This window comes from Anabrus simplex, chromosome X (assembly GCF_040414725.1).
Source record: "Anabrus simplex isolate iqAnaSimp1 chromosome X, ASM4041472v1, whole genome shotgun sequence".
NCBI classification, from domain to species: Eukaryota; Metazoa; Arthropoda; class Insecta; order Orthoptera; family Tettigoniidae; genus Anabrus; species Anabrus simplex.
The window spans coordinates 183,289,164-183,310,199 of NC_090279.1; the positions used below are offsets into that span (position 1 = coordinate 183,289,164).

Genomic DNA, 21,036 nt, shown 5'->3' on the forward strand with positions numbered 1-21,036 from the left:
TTTGTCATGCCAATATGTGAGCAACCACAAACACATGGAACTTCATAGACACCCAATGTTTCAAGAGGTGGTTTTTCTTTGATTGGTGAAACGGGGATTTGAGCTTCTGGTCTGTGGTGAAAACTGGAATTATATTATACTTCCTAAGAATGTGCCCTATTCTGTGAGTTATACCTGCACGTAAGGAAGGAATAACTTTTTTTTTTTTTTTTTTTCTGTAGTCCTGGTTTGTACTATCCCTATTAGTGATGTAGCTCTGAATGAGACTGAACGCATCGTGACAGGATGTCTAAGGCCAACTTCTATCCGTAAAATATATCAAATCAGGGGAATAGCACCACCAGACATACGAACAAGAACAGCTGCGGAAATAGAGAAAAAGAAGCAGGAATCTGATCCGAGACATCCCCTGTACAGACGTAAACATCTTCCAAGGCTAAGATCAAGAAAGAGCTTCCTGCAGTCAACAGTGGCAATTACATCATCACCTAGTAAACGTCAACTCCAACTGTGGTGAGATTTGTTACCTGAAGAGCACTGGGGGAATGTTAAGGAGATACCTGCGGCGGGCTATCATTTGCCGTATGGTACATGGAAGACATTAAATATGCTGAGAACTGCAGTGTCCCGATGCAAGGTGAATCTGAAGCCGAGCGTTGCAAGTGTGGTGATTTACAGGACCCACAACATCTGTTGATCTGCAGAAACCTGCCTGAAAGTTGCAGCATGAAGGCCATGAAGACTGCTGAATTTTGGTCCTCACATTCCATTTAGTAATGTAGTTTATATACTTACAGATTTCTCTAACTACAGTATGTAAAATTGATATCCTGGACATGTAAAATAAATAAATTAGGCTCCTTGATCTTCACAGCTCGTGCTATGTCTCCTGATGTATAGCCATTTTTCTTCATGGATGTTGTGATTTCTCTTAATGCACTCGAGCGGTTATCAGTGTCTGCAACTTTATTCACCCTAATAAATAATGTACGAAGGAGAGCTGCTTTTTGGCAGAGTTGGTGGTGTAAGGGCACGTCAGGTCAGTCAAGAATGTTACTCTTTCATCCTCCACAGAAGATACTATAAGCCAGTCTTCTACAATACAGACCATCAAATCCTCTTTGACCAGGTGAGGGTCATCCCACCTCTAAAAGACTTTTATGCTTGACTTTGAGGGAAGCCATAGAGATAGAGCTGCGCCCAAATAACTTCAACAGGGAAGACAGCTTCAAATTATCAAATACATGGAGACCTGTTCTCCATAAATACATGCATAACACCACCATGGTATAGCGCGACATACTTCAGGAACCATCGACAGAGGGCGGTGAATCAGTAACTTCACTCCCAACCACCACAGCACAGTGTAATGATACCTGAGTCCAATTAGTGGGGAGGCCACGTTCTTTCCAGAATTTCTATGATCACTGTCAGATGCAGAACTTCGCATGCCCTAATGAAGGCCAACGTAATTTGGCAGAAAGTTTGGCTTTGTTTTAGTGATAAATAAGTGGCTTTAATCCAGATAATTATTTGTTTTTGTGATAAGCAGAGGTGACTGGAGGAGGATAGGTTACCTAGGAGAATAATGGACTCTGCTATGGAGGGTAAGAGAAGTAGAGGTAGACCAAGACGACGATGGTTAGACTCGGTTTCTAACGATTTAAAGATAAGAGGTATAGAACTAAATGAGGCCTCAACACTAGTTGCAAATCGAGGATTGTGGCGACATTTAGTAAATTCGCAGAGGCTTGCAGACTGAACGCTGAAAGGCATAACAGTCTATAATAATTATGTATGTATGTATGTATGTATGTATGTATGTATAAGCAATGTTTTGAATGGGAAACCACCTACAAACTGTGGACCCTGTGCTATAGAAATTATTGTGCCTTTTGTCCCTCCAGAAAGCATCACATGACTCAGATTTTTTGTCATCAATATTCGCAAGTCGAACACCAAGAAATGGTCTGCCTAAATGTGAAAAGCTTGAAAGTGCTAAAACAACACTAAAAATGTCTTGAAAAATTGCTATTGTTTCATTTATACATATCATATTAAGATTGGATCCAGATAAATGTTTAACAACAATGGCTATCTTTGATTGTAATTAAGGGTTATGAGAAAAGATAGAAATATGGGAAAGAAGGTCAGGATAAAAGCAACCTTTGCTATGTTAAACATTCTTAAGTTATTACATGCATTTATAAAATAAGTTGTGTCCAAAGAATATAAAATACAGGTTATAAAACTGTTACTGAACTACACCACCGTTAAATGGATTCATCATGAAACAAGTAACAAAAATATTTTATGTTGTTACCATTAAACTTGTAAGGTACTTGCCTGTTATTTGGAAAAATCTAAACAGCTCATCCTATGAGAATATGCTTGTGAGTGATGAATGACTTGCTGTATCATGTTAGTCAATAATTCAGACATAAATATTAAGAAATATAACTTATGAATCCTATGTCATTAGCAGTAAGATTCATCTTGTATAACCTCCAATCTTATTTGTTTCTATGTTGCTAGGAGACTGTATGAGAACTACTAGATCCATAGAATAATTGAACTATTGGCAATGAAAATAGATTCTCTTCCTGTGGGCAAATTTTTTCTTTAAAATAATATTTCTTTGCAAATAACATTATTTGATGGTAATAAGTGTAGGATATATATATATATATATATATATTAAACAGCCCTGTATATTTGTATGTATTTCTATGTACCGTACACAAAAACATACCTGAAAAGTATGAAATGCAGTATCCCCCTTTTTTAAAAATCTTATCCTGAATTAGATTCAATGCATTTTCCTAAGCTGTGTGTGGGAGGGGCCAGGTGTCTATGCTCCCCTCCCCCCCCCCCCCCCCCCTCAAAAGGAAACCAATTATGTGTAAAATAAATACATAAAATTTGGATCCATTAATTGGATTCAACTTAGTTTCCTGAGCTGCTTGTTGGCAGGGGGGAAAGAAAATATATTTTATATTTTTTTGGATACAACTTATTTAAAAAAAAAAGAAAATGTGTGTTGTGTATGAAGTGAATACAGTATTTAAAATTTGGATGCATTAAGAAAATCCTGCTGTGGGTGGGGGCGGTAGAATAACATCCACAGTATCCCCTGCCTGTCGTAAGAGGCAACAAAAATGGGCTCCAGGGGCTGTTAACTTAGGAGTGGGGTTTGGTGACCACGGGGCACTCGGCTGAGTCTTTGTTGGCTTTATGAGGTTCCATTTCATTACTGAGAAATTACTGCTTCATGTTATAACTCATATAGTGTAAAGACATTATGAGAATAATGTAATCAACAAAATTATTGTAAACCAAAATTATAATTTCATTTGTTTTATTATACTTTTTCAACTGAATGAAGTTTTGTAAATAAATAATAAAGAATTGGTCCATATTGACTTTTATCTAATAATCACAACACTGAAAAATCACTGGTGATGTTCTGTGTCCTTCTTGTCTATGGACGTGTGCTGTAAACTCCTTTGTATAAATTCTTTAATGAGAAAGTAAAAGTAGGCATTGGAAATTAAAAACTATGTATGAGGGCCATTATAAAAGAAACGAGCTGGAGGCTATAAAATTAAAACCGCAGCATGCTGGCCTCTCACCGCTGCAGCTGAATACCGTGGTTCAAATCCCGTTCACTCCATGTGAGATTTGTGGTGGACAAAGCTGAGGAAGGACAGGTTTTTCTCCGGGTAATCCAGTTTTTCCCGTCATCTTTCATTCCAGCAATACGCTCCATTAACATTTCATTTCATCTGTGTCATTTATCATTGCCCCAGAGAGTGCAACAGGCTTTGGCAGCTGGCACATTTCGTATCCTCGCCACTACATAGTGGCTTCATTCATTCCATTCCTGACCTGGTCAAATGACTAGAAACAGGCTGTGGATTGTCATTTCATTTTCAGAGTAAAAACAATAGGACTTAAACATAAACAGAATATCACTTGGCAACCATAACTAGATACACTCCAACCCTCTGTAACTAGTTTAAAACAAAATAATAATAACAACATGAATAATAATATAGCTTAAGTACATAATTATTATTTAATTACAATATTATGTACTGCTAATCATTATTATTTTATTTTAAACTAGTGACTGAGGAATGGAGTGTATGTAGTTACCGCTGAAAGAATGGTAATGCAATTGCCTGCGGAAGAAGGTGTGGTCCCTGTAAGAGCACTGAGGTCCTAAACTCGCCTCTGGAGGGACATGGGTGCACACCATATGGCGACAGAGCGAGCATGTGCACCCATTGATCGTCCACTGCACCCAGTCATGCTTACAGCGGTGAAATGGAGGCTTCAGAAGAAAAGCAAAGGGGTGCAGAGCGTTTCCTGACAGCACGAATGAGAGGGGGGAAAAAAATGAATTGAAGAATGGCACAAGTGTAGGGAGAACATTGCATGTCCATTGCAAGCGTTGAGGCTTGGCACAAGCGATTCAGGGAAGGACAAATGTTGTTGGCCGATGATGCACGATCTGGAACACCACACTGCATTACTAATGCCATTGTCCAGCAGGTCGATGCCCTCATTATGCAAGACCGTCGAGTTACGGTAGCAGACATTGCCACAGAGGTCAGAGTGAGCATCAGAAGTGTTCACGCCATCATTAAGGACAGATTGAAATTTCACTAAAAGTGCGCCCGATGGGTGTCTCAGTATTCAACCAGCACAGGAAGTATGTCGAATGGACCTCTCTCTTGAACATCTGCTGTGCTATGCCAAGGAAGGCGATGAGTTCCTGTCGCGAGTGGTTGCTGGAGGCGCGGGACATGGTGTCATCACTTCAAACCAGAGTCAGAACGACAAAGTCTCCAGTGGAAGCATGCAGGGTCGCCATGACCCAAAAAATCCAGGGTGAGCTAAAGAAGGCTCTGAGAGGCAAATGATTTACCTCAGATGATGACGTCAAGCAGTACGTTGGGAACTAGTTCACAATGCAGCCCCAGGAATTTTACGAGACTGCCAATCGCTGCCTTGTATCACAGTGGGACAAGTCCCTCAACAGCAATACTTTTGAAATAACGGTACAGGTTTTCATTTAATAGCCTCTGGCTCATTTCTTTTTGAATGGCCCTCATAGAAATTCTTTGGGCCAATAATTACAACGATCAGCAGTCATCAGAAATTCCTAACATTTTTTTTTCCTTTCTATTATTAATCCTCAGTTGTTTGCTTTGCAGGTATTACATTTTGATAGAAGAAAAAATTGATGGTGTTATTTTTCTGTTTTACAGTGACTCTATGCAAGTCAACAGTTCCTATCCTGATTGGCTTGGCCCGCTCCATGGGCCGCTTCTGCACTCACGATCCCCCACTCCTGTGTCGCCTGTTTCCGCGCCAGGAACCACCCGTTGCAGTCTCCCCTCCGGAAGCTGGTCAGCTCAACAAGAAGAGGAGCTTCTCCAACTTCAGGCCCATCATCCCACGGTCACTGTCGGGGAACCTACCCTCTCTTGACGTAGTATCCCTGGGAAGCAACGAATCCGCTGAGGCTCCGTAAGTTAAACCTCACGGACAGTAAAGGACTGAAGTCCTTACGTTGAACTGTAGTTTCCATGTATTATTTTGTAGACGGCATGAACATGCGCATCTTGTAAACCTCCACTTGCTGACATAAGAAGTTAAGCAGCCAAAAAGCAATGGTTTGATTTGGATGTAATTTGTTACACATTGATACCACATGAATAAGGAACCTTGTCTGGAATAAGGAAGTATAAAGAGATAATGTACAAAATGTATTATGAACCCTTATTGACTCATGTGGCAGAGACCTAGACAGCGACAAGTAGGGAAGAGAAGGCAAGTTAGTGTGTGAAGATTGTCCCTTTTTCCTTCATTGTTTTCATGTTTATCTTTGTCGTCACTTTTCTGTTGCTCCCTTTTCCTGCACGGACCTTTCATTGTGTTTCTCTTCATATTCCTGTCTTTCTACTTCCATGCTGTTAACTCTAATCTTCAGCCCTTAAGTGTGTGATTTATTTTTTCTTCAGAGTTGTGTCGACATTGAAGCGCCATTCACTGCAGAGCTACCAGTCTGTCCCGTATGACCCTACAACATACTTCTTCAATAAGTATGGTTCCAGTTTCAATCAGTTTCCTCATATGAAATTCGTGGAATCACCAGAGAAACGAGCTGTCGTCCAGTTTTCTATCGTCCACCTTCAGGTAATTAACTGTAAGTTCTGAAGAGAAGATCAGAATTAAATCGAAATGCAAGAATAATACATTTTACATCAATGAGTTACTGCCACTTTTACTTTTTTTTTTGTAAATAAAAGTGGCTGCTCACGTTTCCATAGAGGCAAATCTACGTAAATAAAATGTAAGTTTTGTCTGTACCGCTTGTATCTTCAAGACTAGCTCTATCATTCCTCCAGTCACATACTACCCAACTCTGTCCACATCATACTTTCTTCCTGTGTTGCAGTTACTAATTTGCTGTGCTTCTTCAGTAATGTGGAGCCTTTCTTTAGCCATGAACAACTTATAATGAGAATTTGATAAATTGGATGAGTTGGACTGAAAAGAAGACTAATATCCAAATCTTGAATGACGTTAATGAGAAACGGACCTTAATTTGTTCAATAGAGCGGAGGAAAGCTAAATTTTTTGGACACGTCCTACGACATAACACCTTTCTCCAGAATGTTTTCAAAGGCAAGGTCCTAGGGAAGAAGTCGAGAGGAAGACCACATCTCTCATACCTTAGGAACATAATCACTCAGCTGGGTTCTGCTTCCTATGTCACTATGAAAAGGACTGCTGAAGACCGTGGGATGTGGCTGCATTTAGCCTTTAGATAATGGATGGATGGATCGATATTATATATTTATTGCCTTAATCTTAAGTAATTTCTTCAGTTAGTAGTACATGTTTCATTTTTATACAAGCATCATCAGCTACAAATGCCCTTGTTTAGGCGAAAACAATAAAAATGTACTAAGACATACCTTTTGTAAAATTGTCTAAGAACGTGCATAAAAACTTAAAACTGTTGGTCATTAAGGTGATGTAATGAGCTAGGGAAAGAGTGGGGGAGGGGTGGAAGGGGAAGTGGGTTGATTGTGGGACAATTAATCGTGTTCGTATCTACCGACCTTAAAAATGTTTTAATTTTTATATCAAATCTGTGATAGTTTCTCATAATGTTCACCCAAAAGTTCTTTGTAATTCACTGTAATTACTACAGATGAAAGTGTTATATATACTGTATTTTTCTTGCTGTTCCGTATTGTTGAGAATCTCTTGAATAAATCCTTAAAATGCGTAACATGTGGTGTTCGTTTGTGAAACATAAAATTCAATTTTTAATGCTGTTAACAAGGGACATCCTGCGGTTGAATGATCATTGTAAAGTTGAAAGATTGCATCAGTATTCTAGTTAATAACGAGTCCCGAATTATTTCTGGCCTTGGAGCGCTCTCACTGCCGTTGATTCGGCTTTGCATCTTGTCGATTTCTATTGAAAGATATTAGAATCATTCCGTATTCATGGTTGTCACTTAACAAAGGACAATTTTTAAATGTATCCTCCTATTCAAAACATAACACAATTCCATCATTAGATGGAGCAATAAATAACTCGTTGAGACAAATTCGGTGAAAAAAGGGTTAATATTATACATAATTGAATCTAAAAAGTGTGTTACACCTAAGAAGAAAAGAATTGAAAACAAATGATACAGACAAAGAAACAGTAAGTGCTTATAGTAAGGTTGCAGACCTCTTTACCTTTTAGGTGCTGAGTTACCAGTTGACTGTTTGGTATCTCAGTGCTGAGTTTTTTCATTCGTATGTAAAATTGTTTGTGGAAGCCTCAATTTTTAACTTATCAATGTAGTGATTAGCTTAAAATGTTTATAATTGTTGGTTGTTTATAAATCTAATGCAAATGGAAAATCCTACACTTATGTTCAATATTATTTCGAGAGAAAACAAAATTACACTTGTGTGCCCAGGCGTGCATTATCTTTATACAAAGTAAAGAGCCCAAAATAATATTATTTCCTGAAATCTGTAGGCAACTAACACATGTAACTTCTTACAAGTATATAAGTTGATATTAAAATACTTTCCAAACCTGGAATGTGGTGATAGTTAAATGTTTTCTACTAGTTTTTGGTGATGCCAATTTGTTCAGCTGTCTGCACCAACTCCACTGGCACAAAAGTTTCTAAAAATCAATAGTTTTCGGGTTGTCATCAAACACTATTTGGCCCTCAGAGCCTGTTACAATTACTTGAAACTCTGGTGAAGAAAAGTAATCTGTCTGCCACGAAAATAGTGGTAAAATAGCTTTTGTACTCACCGTGTTTTTCTTCTTTCGTTTAGGAGGCGGCTCTGTTTCTCTCTCACATACAATATTTTTGGCACTCTCTCTATCACTCTCACTTTCAAAATCGCTTAACAATTCATTAAAATGATCATCTCCATCATCACTTTCCGCTGTGATTAATAACTGAAAGATTCTGTGATCCAAAATAACATCACTGCAAGAGAAACTAGCCTGTTGTTCCGCCATGTTTGTTTACATCACAGCTGAACTCCACAGACATCTACAAAAAGCTCTGTAAGTTACTTCCCGAAGCTATAATCTCTGATGAATTAGTTATACATAATGTCTAACAGATAGCAGAACACGTCAGAGATCAAATTCGCACTCGAAAGTGAACCTGGAAGCTCAAAAAAATTTAAATTCTCGCGCACCGTCTATAGACAAGCGTAGCAGTGGTGGACCGGCCGCGTCAACCCATCTATAGGCGGGCGTAGCACTCATCGGGTTAATCTAAAAATTTTGCAGTTTGATACAATTAAAAAACAGGACAAAACCACTGCGTTGAAAATTCAGAACTGACAGCCTATCTTTGTAGTCACCATCACCACAAATGGCTAGGAGGGGAGCGAAAAAACTTGAAAATCGAAGTTTGAGAGGGGACAACATGCCAGGTGAAGTGTATGTGACAACATGTGATGGAAAAATGCCAATGAATTTCAAATTTTAGAATAGCAGCATTCTCAGTTTCATCTCATTTTAGCAGTCCCGTTCTTGGTGATTGTTCCCAATGTAGGCTAGGTGTGTTCGCCTTATTTTAAATAGTCGGGAGGTCAGCGATAAAACACAGCTCAAAACCTTCGATGTGTTAGTGCGACATTAAACCACTAGAAAAATTCAAAGTGGCAGTGTAATGATAATGAAAGAAAACATCTACAGAACAGAAGAAAACGGTACATGTGTAGAAATTATGTGCATGTTCTTTAGAAGTATCCCAATGGATGAGAAATAAAGGCTGCAGAATTTACTGCAGTTTATACCACTTTTGCTTCGTTTACCAGTCACTGAGGTGTGATGACAGTACTGGAAGACTCGCACTGGAAAACATAGATGAGGAACAAAAAAAAAACACTCTCTCTCTCTCTCCCTCTCTCTCTCTCTCTCTCTCTCTCTCTCTCTCCGGTTCTTGCAATGATGAGCATCATCCATCATTTTACAGTTCCAGTTTCCCAGGTACTGTTGGCGAGCCTCTTCCATTCTTTCTTATTGAGATACATTCTGTTGTTAATTACGTCCTCCGGTGTCCTTCTCCAATCTGCAGTGTCCATCTTTACGATGTCCATCCAGTGGGTTCTTGGTCTTCCCACCATCCATTTCCCTGCCACATGTCGCTCCAAGTTAACATATGCTGTCCTCGTTGGTTCCATCCTCATTACATGCCCAAACCACCTCAGTCTGGATATGCTGATCCGATCTAACAATGATGTAACAATCTCAGCTTCCTTCCTCACCACATCATTCCTCAACTTGTCCAGTTTGGTTTTTTAAATTGTGGACCTAAGGAACTTCAACTCAGATGCCTGCAACCTTGATGAGTATTTCTTAGTGATGGTGCAGGTTTCAATACCATAGATTAAGATTGGTATGAAGTACTGATTGAACATCGTTAGCTTTGATTTTGTTGGTACTTTGGGATCCCAGAGGAGTATTCGTACTTGCTGTAAAAGTGAGAGCTCTTCTGCACTCTATTTGCCACCTCCTTTGTGGCTAGTGTATCTCGAGATATTACACTGCCGAGGTATGTAAAGCATTCCACATTTTGTAATGGATGGTTTCCTAGCAGGATGTTCGCTGGTCGTCCCTCTCTGTTTATTGCCATCACTACTGTTTTGGTTTCACTTGTCTTGAGATTGAACTCCTAGAACTTAACCTTCCATTCATTAAATCTCGACTGTACTTGTTCCTCAGTTTCTCCCAAGATCATAACATCATCAGCAAAGGGCATTGCACTTAGTTTACCACAGGTTTTCTTGATGTTCTTCATTATGTCATCCATGATGGTGATAAACAATAATGGGGATAGTGCACTGCCTTGCTGGACTCCACTTTCGGTCTTGAACCAGGATGAATGTCTGTCACCCAATCGCACACAGCTGGTACAGTTCTCGTACAGCATCTGAACTTTCCTCACCAGTCCCTCTGGCACAATCCTTTTTCTCAGGCATTCCCATATATTCTCTCTTGGAATGCTGTCATATGCCTTTTCATTGTCAAGGAAAACCATAAACAGATCTTTGCCTTTTTCCCAATATATTTTCATTAACACACGGACACTGAAGATTAGGTCTGTTGTGGACCTGTTAGGCCTGAAGCTATGCTGTTCCTCTTCAAACTGTAGCTCTAAGATGACTCGCAATCTGCTCTCTAATATTTTCTCAAGAATCTTAAGCCCATGAGAAAGGAGTGTTATTCCCTGGTAGTTGGAGCATTTTTGGCAATTTCCTTCCTTAAACAGGGGGATAATGACACCCTTGCTCCAATCACTAGCCATCTTTCTAAACTGCATTGATCACTCTGTGTAGCCACTGTTCTTGCAATGATATAAGCTTGAATTTGTCATCAATACTTAAACTAATTCCTACTCCATTTGCCACCTTCTTATTTAAAATCATACTGGATTTCTGAAACATTTCCTGTACCAAACACGAAGGGCACATGCTCACATTCATTGCTCTCATTATTACTAAAATATATAGTAAATGTGCAGTAAGTGATAATGTTTTAGCCAATATTTAAGCCATTCTAATCTCAATAAATGGCTGTGGAATCAGATTTACTTTGCGTGCCAGTAGTTTGAGTGTACCTGTCACACAAAAACTTGCATAAAATACTAACTAATGAAGATAATTCACTTAAATTTTATCATTCATGCCAAGTTATGACTTACCCATTCTTCATTTCTTGAATGACTGCTGGGTGCGATATCATCTTCATTCATCATCTTCCTTTCTTGTTTCCGGCTTCCCGGATAGGGTTGTGAATCAAGGATCTCCATCACTGCCTTTCTCTCCACCACCCTTCTCCTTTTTTTAAGTACATCTTCTGGTTTTACTCCCACACTGAATCTATCCATCTCTTTTGGGGTCTTCCTCGTGGTCTCTTTCCTGTTCATTTCTCTAAAAAAAAATTTTCTGGCACTCTCTCTTCTCCCATTCTCATCATATGCCCATACCACTTCAACTTTGTTGTTGTTTCTACCTTGTCTTGAAGTTTCAAGATTCCTGTCTTTTTCCTTATCTCTTCATTTCTAATTCTATCCCTTCTGGTCTTGCCTTTGATACCTCTTAGGAATTTAATCTCCGCTGCCTGTATTCTACTCTCCTCTCGTTTTGTTGTAGTCCACGATCCAGCTGCATAAGTTAGTATGGGTTCATAATAGGTTAAATATAATACTTTCTTACATTTCTTCGGGACATCCTGGTTCCACAAAATACTCCTTACACTCTGGTAGAAGCCGTTTGGTTGTTGTATTATTTTCCCAATTTCCTCGGTTATCTTTCCATCTTCTGTGATCACACTTCCCAAGTACTTGAAACTTTTAACCACTTCCAGAATTTTACCATTCAGTTTTATCTTTCCTCTTCCTTCCTTCCTTCCTTCCTTCCTTCCTTCCTTCCCCTTGTCATCACTATTGTTTTACTTTTCTCTGTGCTTACTTTCATCCCAAATTTTTCTATCTCTTGATTCCATACATGTACTTGTTTTTGCACTTCCGTTTCAACCTCACCCAATATCACTTTATCATCTGCAAATATCATGGCTTTTGTTGCCTGTCTTCCCAATATCTGTTTAATGTTCTTATGAATTTCATCCATGACTGATGAATAGTATGGGGGATAGTACACTTCCCTGTCGGAGACCAGTTTCAACTTTAAACCATTTTGTTTAACCTATACTAGTCTTCACACTACTAATACAATTTTTGTACATAGCTTTTATTATTTGCATTTCCACACTGTTAACTTGTTTTTTTCATTAATGTGTCCCATACCAACTGCTTGGGCACACCGGCTGTGATGAATGAAATTAAAATCCGCAACCTGTTTCCAGTCATTCAACCGGGTCAGGAATGGAATGAATGAAGCTCCCATCTAGTGGCAAAGATAGGAAATGTGCTGGCTGTCGCACACTGGCTGCGATACAACTGTTTAATTTGAAATAATTTCAAAAGGGGCCGATCCATGTTCTCTAAAAACATCAAGTTCGGACGGTGGGCGGACTGTGAATTTTTCATAAGTATTTCTGAAACACACCTGTATCCACAAAATGGATATATGTCTGGATTATTGTCCTTATTCTCCAATTTCCAATCACTGGTTCTTTTGTGTCACTTTTGGCGAGCCTCTTCCATTCTGTCTTATTCCCCGATCTGAAATTTCCATCTTTACGATGTCCTTCCAGTGGGTTCTTTATCTTACGTTTGGAAGTTGTGTCACTGGCTGTGCGTGTTTGGAAGGACCTAGCATGGCATTTTCACTCTCACCTTATTCAGTACTCTTTGCACTCGAATAACTTTCACTGTTGCCGTCACAACCCTCAAACTCGGATTGATTTTCCAAGATGTATCATCATAATCGCATCTAAAACAATGTCTACGAACGCATTCAAAATCTCATAATTATTGCAGTGCCAGTTCTACTGCAAAATGAATACTGAATACCAATAAAAATAAACTGTTGTTCAACAATCTCATTGTCATACAGAAATACAGACAGCGCTGTTTACCAACGGTACATGCCTTTACCAACGGTACATGCCTCTAGTTCCTTACAGAACTTACACTGAGAAGGGAATCTAATATACAAAGATAAGCGAGACAGTGCGTCATTGTGAGCTGAGCTTGTCATTTGATTCACGTGCTGAAACACCATGCGCGTCCACAGCTCGTCAAATGTTGCAAATAGGTTAATAGATTGTGTGTAATGTTGTCCCTTTTAAGAAAGTTTCATTAAATTCATTTCTATGACTCATTCTTAACACAGACGTACACAAACTTATCTCTCCTGGAAACTTCTCATTTTGTGGCATGTGCCTCTTTTTCTCCGGACCCCTCAGTTATGAACATGTTATGATAATCAGCAGTTTTTGGTCATTGTACATAATAAAAACTAATACCTATTGAAATATATACAACCTGTGACAATAGAGTTCGGTGAATAGTCCTGTACTATCAACATAGATGAACAATGCATGACAGTGACCTTACTGTCCTTCGAAATAGTCCCCTCCCATAACTATACACTGCTGAGATCGGCGATACATGTTCTGGAAACTTTGCAAGAAGGCTTCCTTTGGGATGGTGTTCAAAAGTCTCATCACGTTTCGTTGGATGTCAGGAATATCATCAAATCTCTTTCCTTTCAAAGCGAGTTTGAGTCGTGGGAATAGGAAGAAGTCTGGAGGATTGAGATCTGGCGAGTATGGGGGATGTTCAAGTTGCACCACCCCCTTTTTTGCCTGAACTGAGGCACCAGGTTTCATCCTCAGTGACGATACAGTTCAAGAAATTTGGTGTCTCGTTCGCTGTTTCAACAAAATCCTGTGAAGCCTCTAAACGTGCCTACTTCTGATCGTTGTCAAGTCATATGGCACAAGATGAGAACACGTTTCCCTCTTCTCTAACTTCTGCATAACGATTTGTCGCACGGATTCACGGTTAATCTACAGTATATCTGCTATCATGTGCACAGATAATCGCCGATCATTCGTGATTAAAGTCCTCACCTTCTCAATGTTTTCGTCACTGACTGCGGTCGCCGGTCTGGGGGTTGTCAGAAACACTTTCCCGGCCTCCTCAAAAACGGGCGAACCACTTGTACACACACTTCAAGGACAGTGCTTGACCTTCATAAACACGTACCAGCATCGCATGCATTTCTTTCGGTGTCTTGCCAAGCTTAAAAGAAAACTGTACATTGATCGTTCATGTTCCTGTTCGCAGTTCAGAAGCAGTGCACTAAACACGCACTGTGTCAAACAGGTCTTACACGGCACACACACGATGCTCAACTGAACAATGTTGGGAGCAGGCGGTCAAAACCTGCTGTTACACAGGTGTAGCGTTGCGTGTCGCCAGTGTTGCTGGATCAACCGTTCTGACTTCATTCACCGAACTTCGTCACAGGTTATAAATTCTAAGAGTTATTAACATGTAGTGATAATTGCATGTATGTCTTTGTTTTAGAGTATCCTGGCTCTGGCTAAGAAGTTACTGACCAAGGATATGCTGAACTTCCTGGATGATCAGGCTGCAGAAGTCTACGGTACTGGGGCTATAAAAATCTTCCCCTACAAAACGTTCAGCGAGACCATGAACCTCGTGATGGTGACTCTGCTGCGTGAACTCTTACAGCACCAAAAAGGTACTAGAGTTCTGATAAACTGTATGTATGTCTACCTCTTAGTCCCATTTCCCAGGGATGAGGTGAGATTAAATTATGTAGCACATTTTTACAACCAGATATTTTTCCTAACGTCAACCTCTTTTGAGGAGTTAATGAAGATGAAATTAATGAAACTGGGGAAGGAGGTGGAAGGAATCGGTGTTGGCCTATGAAACTGAACTGTTCCGACCACAGGAAACCATTCTCGGGACAGCCGTCGGTGGAGTTTGAACCCACTCGTCTCCTGAATACAGAGCTCAGCTCCAAGCCTTAGAGCGTTGATATGCGCAGCCACTCCATGCTGTTCTGATATATTCTTCTTGGTCTTCCTTTGCTTTTTCGGCCTCATTGGACCACTTCATCAATAATTTTCTGGTCATCTCCTTCAGTAAGTTTTCTTTCCGAATTGCCCATAGCTTTTCATTCATTCTGATCTTTTCTGTCATTCCGCATCTGTAAATACTCTTTTCATTGTATGTCATTTGCCTATTTTTGGTTTAAATGTAAATGTTATGTTTTTCAGTTTCTGTAAATTTTATGTTTTGTTTTGCAAAGCATCCAGAGTTATTTCCAGTTCTTCTATATCCCCTCTAACCTGGCTCAGTCCGGTGGTATTTGAAGGTGCTCAAATACGACAGCCCCGTGTTGGTAGATTTACTGGCATGTAAAAGAACTCCTGCGGGACTAAATTCCGGCACCTCGGCGTCTCCGAAGACCTTAAAAAGTAGTTAGTGGGACGTAAAACAAATAACATTATTATTATCCCCTCTAATTTTCGTTAATCCATCCTACTTATTCCTTCAGATTCCAGAGTTTCTCTACAATTTTTCTTGGTAATCTGGTTTCTGGTGTCCTCATAATGTGACCAAAAACGGTGATCCTCTTCTTCCATATAGTATCTGATATAACATTTGTGTAATTATTGTAACCTGGATGCATGTTTACTTGGGCAGATGCACCCTGTAGGATCGGCAGCATTTGCCGTGTGAGGTACTGTGTGTGTTGTGGAAGAAGGTGTTATTTGTGAATTACGGAGATGGCAAATAAACCCACTTCCCAAGCCATTGGAACGAACTAGCCACGATACAGCCTGACCAGGAATCAAACTTAGTCTCCCCTTAAACCAACAGCTAGCGTGCTACCGCTTATTCATGGAGATGGAGAAAGTTCCGATCAAACTGGTTAATAAAACAAGTGAGAAGTAGATGGACTTACCTATACAGTCGTATTGCAAACATGTTTACAGTCATGTGGTGGCTATAATGTTTTTATTACGGTATGTTGACACGTAGTGCATACCGTACTACTCCTCGCCATTGAGTATGGTATTCACTTTTTAAGAGATGCATTAAGACCACCTTTCAATACAAATTGGGATAGCCTGGCTGAGTGGCTCAGACGGTTGACGCACTGGGACACCAATTTGGCAGGTTCTACTCTGGGCCAGGCTGGTGGTATTTGAAGGTGCTCAGATACGTCAGCCTCATGTTGGTAGATTTACTGGTGCGTAAAATAACTCCTGCAGGACTAAATTTTGGCATCTCCGAAAACCGTAAAGGTAGTTAGTGGGACGTAGAGCAAATAATATTATTACGAATTATAATACATTGAATCACCAAATTTAAATGGCATATTAAAAATACGTCATATTGAAATGTTGTAAATGTTTCGTCCCTCTGTGGGACATCTTCAGCTATACAGATTACAGTACTTAAATTACACATAATTAAAATAACACTTTTTTATATATTGATATGGGAAATTTTTAAAAAAGTACTGAGTAACTATTTGCTAGCCAGTGCTCCAGGAAAATGCAGTACTGTTACAGTACAATACACACTATAAAAACTCTTTTTTTTTAAAGTTTATTTTCAACTGATTATTAATAATGCAAGAATTGAATCAATGTTGCAACAAATATCCAAATATTGTGCGCACTTGTGATGTGCAAGTGGTAGACATTTTTGAATATATAGCGTTGCAATTAGCAGGGAACATCTCTCAAAAATGAAACTGAACGACATTCTAGAAGAATTTTATGGTGACATGTTTTGAAAGGCTAAGTCCTATATGGATGAACCTTTTGTGCTCAACCACAAACACAAGTACAACAGCAGGTCACTGTGCATCCAACAGGGTCAGGGGGAGAACTCCTCCTTCATGCTTGGTGAACATCGTTTCACATTCCTTTACTCAATCTTCTTTCAGGTGAGGATGTCCCTCATAAGGATGAAACATGTACTGTTAATAAGCATGCTACGGTGGGATTGGCTGAAACGCACTGTGTGTGTTAGTGTTTAACCCATATATGCCCGCAACTTTTGTTTTTGAATGAAGCGCTCATTTTCACATTTGTTGCTTCTTTTAGTGATATTAGGTTAATGGCAACACTGATTTTTTGTTTCTATTAGCGTTACTGTCTGATTGGCCATGGGTCGAAAACGACCCTGTGGGCATATAAACTACCTTTTCCTAAATTGTTGTCATAACATATCTTACAGTTATTTACTAATACAGACAACTATTATTGTGTGAAATGTTATTGTTTTGTTTATTACAATTATACACACATATTATTACGCAGGTAATTATGAGTTCAAGTACAATGGTGAATTACAACACATTCACAAAAATATTGCAGCACTAGAAAGTTACAAGCACTGTGTGCATCTTACACTGAAGTCTCAGTCTTCATGAAAAGCTATGCATGAAACTTTAAGAAACATTTATCATGCAACGCGACATTGCATCTCTTGCATGCTTTCGTGGTTTTACTTTTGCACGAAACACATCTTTTACGTTTCTGACCCACAGTAATCATATGACCACCACTTTTGCGTGCAATTTCTGGAACATTCTTTATGACATTTCTTGATCGGGTAGATGGGCCGGGTTGTGTTCGCACAACTCCGTATTTCAGAAGAAGCGTTTTAGCTAGTTCCCTACGAAATGATAGAATAACGAGCTAGAAGGTAGGCATTGTTCACAGAAACATCTAGCAGCCAAAATACAATCGGTGTGTACCATTTCTTTCCCCTAATTCCAACCCGGTACACAACAACATTGCTATCCATTTGATCCACTCCGCGCATATAACCATTGTACTGATGAAAACCGAATGTCTGAGGAATGGCAATTCCTTCCTTCTGTGCTGAAGAGTACCTTTGCGTGGGTCGAATAGGATGAACTCCGTACTCACTTGACAGGAGCGTAACAACGTTGTTATCATGCCACCTAATTGCATTGATACCGTGTTTCTTGTTTATCATGGTGCCAAATGCTCCTCTAGGCTCCTTGCCCATAACATCAATTCCCTTTAGTGGACAGTGTCCTGTACGGTCCTTTCTAACAGTTCCTGTTGCCTTTACACCTTTTGTCTGAAGCAATGACCTTCTTCAGCGGGAGGTTGTATAGCCACATCAATAGTTGAAACCTCTTCTTTGGAAGATAACCTTTCAAGCTCTTCTAAAATCTCAAAAGTTATAAGACTGTTTGGGAAACTCGGAAACATGAGAAGAAGAACTCTTAAGTTTTAGTACCGAGTCGGTAATAGATTCCCGTGATAATTCCCTCTTCCCAAATATAAAAACGTTGCAATAATAACGCAAAGAAACTAAACTATATCTTATCATTGAGCAATAGCGCAATTATGATCATATTTTATGAAATGCATGAAAGGTTCCTTATATGCCCACAGGGTCGAAAACGGCCCATATCAAATATCTCGTTTTATTACATGATCATATAGAAAAATTAAAAAACTTGTGACATGTAGTCGTAAACTATATTCTTTACTCTAAGTAAGAGCACAAGAACCAAGCTAAAATAATAAACAGCAAAATTGTCAACTTACATTTTCTGCCACACTGCATCAATACTATGCTGAAGGATATAACACAGCAATCTGTTTGCAGTTACAAGGCAAACGATACAGCTTCAAATCAACAATCACACATTCACAATAATAGCCAACATGCTGACAAATACATAATCATGATTTTAAGTCGAAAACGAATGCATGGGGATAAATGATGGCAAATGACTATTGTGGGTCGTTTTCGACCCTGTGGGCATATATGGGTTAATGCTCATTTCTCGGCATGGTTCTCAAGCATAATGCCAATATAGTTGGTCCGTTATTGGACATTATAAATTTTCCAGCTACAGTATCTCATTCCTGGTTACCAGTGTTTCGCCTCAGTGTGCCAAGTTGGGCTCATCAGTTGGTAAATAGCACACCCACCAAGTTGCATGGCTAGTGAATACCGTGGAGACCACTGCGTAGGCCACTTGGAGGCACCAACAGTGCCAATGCACTATTAGAGACTTGTCTCATTTTTAAAAATCGATGCCTGCCTGGCTGTCAGATGATAATCTGTCCGACTCATTGGCTGAATAGTCAGCGTATTGGTCTTCGGTTCAGAGGGTCCCGGGTTCAATTCTCGCCCGGCTCGGGGATTTTAACCTTCATTGGTGAATTCAAATGGCCCAGGGACAAGGTGTTTTTGCTGTCCCCAACATCCCTGCATCGCACACACCACACACAACACTATCCTCCACCACAATAATATGCAGTTACCTACTCATGACAGATACCGCCCACCCTCATCGGAGGGTCTGCCTTGCAAGGGCTGCACTCGGCTAGAAATAGCCACACAAAATTATATAGATGATAATCTGATCATACTGCTGGCTACAGAGAAGGACTTTGTTTTTCATTTTGTTGATCTTCACGTTATATTTGTTGAAGGTGGATGGTATTCACTAGCCATGCGTCTTGGTAGATGTGCTATTTACCAACTGATGAGCCCAACTTAGCACACTGGGGCGAAGCTCTGGCAATCAGGATTGAGTTAACTGGAAAATTTATAATGTCCAATAATGGGCCAGCTATATGGTTATTATAAATTTACTAATTTGGAAGAAATATTTCAGGTTCCGTATGGGAATCAACATCTTTGTCGTGGCTCTCAAGCTCGACCAAGCCACGTGTGGATTTAGCAACACTACCTCGTAAAGCAATCTGATTGGCTAACTTCAGCAGCTGATAAAATGACAATGGCGCCGAAGTATCATCGTAATTTTTTTTCAAATTACTTATTAGTGTGACCAAGGCAGAAACGGAATCCACCTTCAACAGATCAACAAAATGAAAACCAAAGTCCTTCTCTGTAGCCGGCAGTATGAACCTTCTCGTTTCACTTTAAATGGAGAACAGTTGACAGATGTACAGGAATTCACTTACCTTGGTAGCAAAATAACAGCAGATGGAAGAAGCAGAATAGAAATAGTCAGCCGCATTAACCAAGCCAAAATAGTGCTCAACAAAAAAAGGAAAGCTCTTTACATGCAAAAACATTAGTATGAGCCTCAGGAAATGTCTTGTGAAGGTATATGTGTGGAGCGTACTGATGTATGGTAGTGAAACCTGGACTCTGAACTTGGCTGATAAGAAACTTACAGTAGCTTTTGAAATATGGTGCTACAGGAAAATACTGAAAATTCCATGGGTGGACAAAGTCACTAATGAAAAAACACTGAAAAGGATTGGAGAGAAGTCATGTTTATGTAATATGTTTACTCACCGAAGAGACAATTGGATTGGACATATCTTGGGGCATGAAAGTCTTCTGTACGCAATACTGGAGGACAGTGTGTAAGTAAAGAACTGTAGAGGTACACCACGGCTACGATATATAAAATAAGTCATTCACGACAAAGGTTGTGATAATGACTTGGATTTCAAGAGACTAGCCACAGACCGGAGTTCATGGAAAGCTGCTACAAACCAATCTTCGGATTGAACACCACAGAAGATGACCGACGCTCTAATGCTTATATACTCGGTTCACGTTTCTGACCACCCTGTATACGTACAGTACACATGTCAGTCTTCCTAATTCTATGTCTGTTCTATAACCCTCAGTTGCAATTTCTGTAATTCATACCATACGCTAAATTAATGAATATGTAGAAAGATATTGGGAGCATGTAAAAGAATAAAAACCACTACAGGTTAGTGTGGAAAGAGCAAGCAGTAAGAAAGAGGAGACGAAGATCATCATCATCATCATCCTAAACCATCTCCAGTTTCCCGGGTGTGGTATATGAGCCTCCTCCATCTCATCCTGTCCTTGTACCATTCTTCCTCCACCAACTTGTCCCAATCATGACCTCTTAGCAGTACATCGCTCTTAACTAAATCTATCCATTTCCTTCGTAGACTTCCCACAGGTCGTCTTCCTTCTACCTTTCTGTCAAATTCCTTCCTTGCAGTTC

General features: G+C 39.6%; 1 protein-coding gene across 1 annotated transcript in view; it reads left to right on the top strand.

Annotated features, from left to right (window-relative positions):
- Window positions 1–21,036, top strand: part of Pi4KIIIalpha (phosphatidylinositol 4-kinase III alpha) — a 266,913-nt gene that overhangs the window by 43,291 nt on the left and 202,586 nt on the right. Inside the window, exons 4-6 of the mRNA XM_067159006.2 lie at window positions 5,277–5,538; window positions 6,033–6,207; window positions 14,559–14,736. Of these exons, the coding sequence (XP_067015107.2) occupies window positions 5,277–5,538; window positions 6,033–6,207; window positions 14,559–14,736 (615 nt within the window). The remainder of the gene's footprint in view (window positions 1–5,276; window positions 5,539–6,032; window positions 6,208–14,558; window positions 14,737–21,036) is intronic.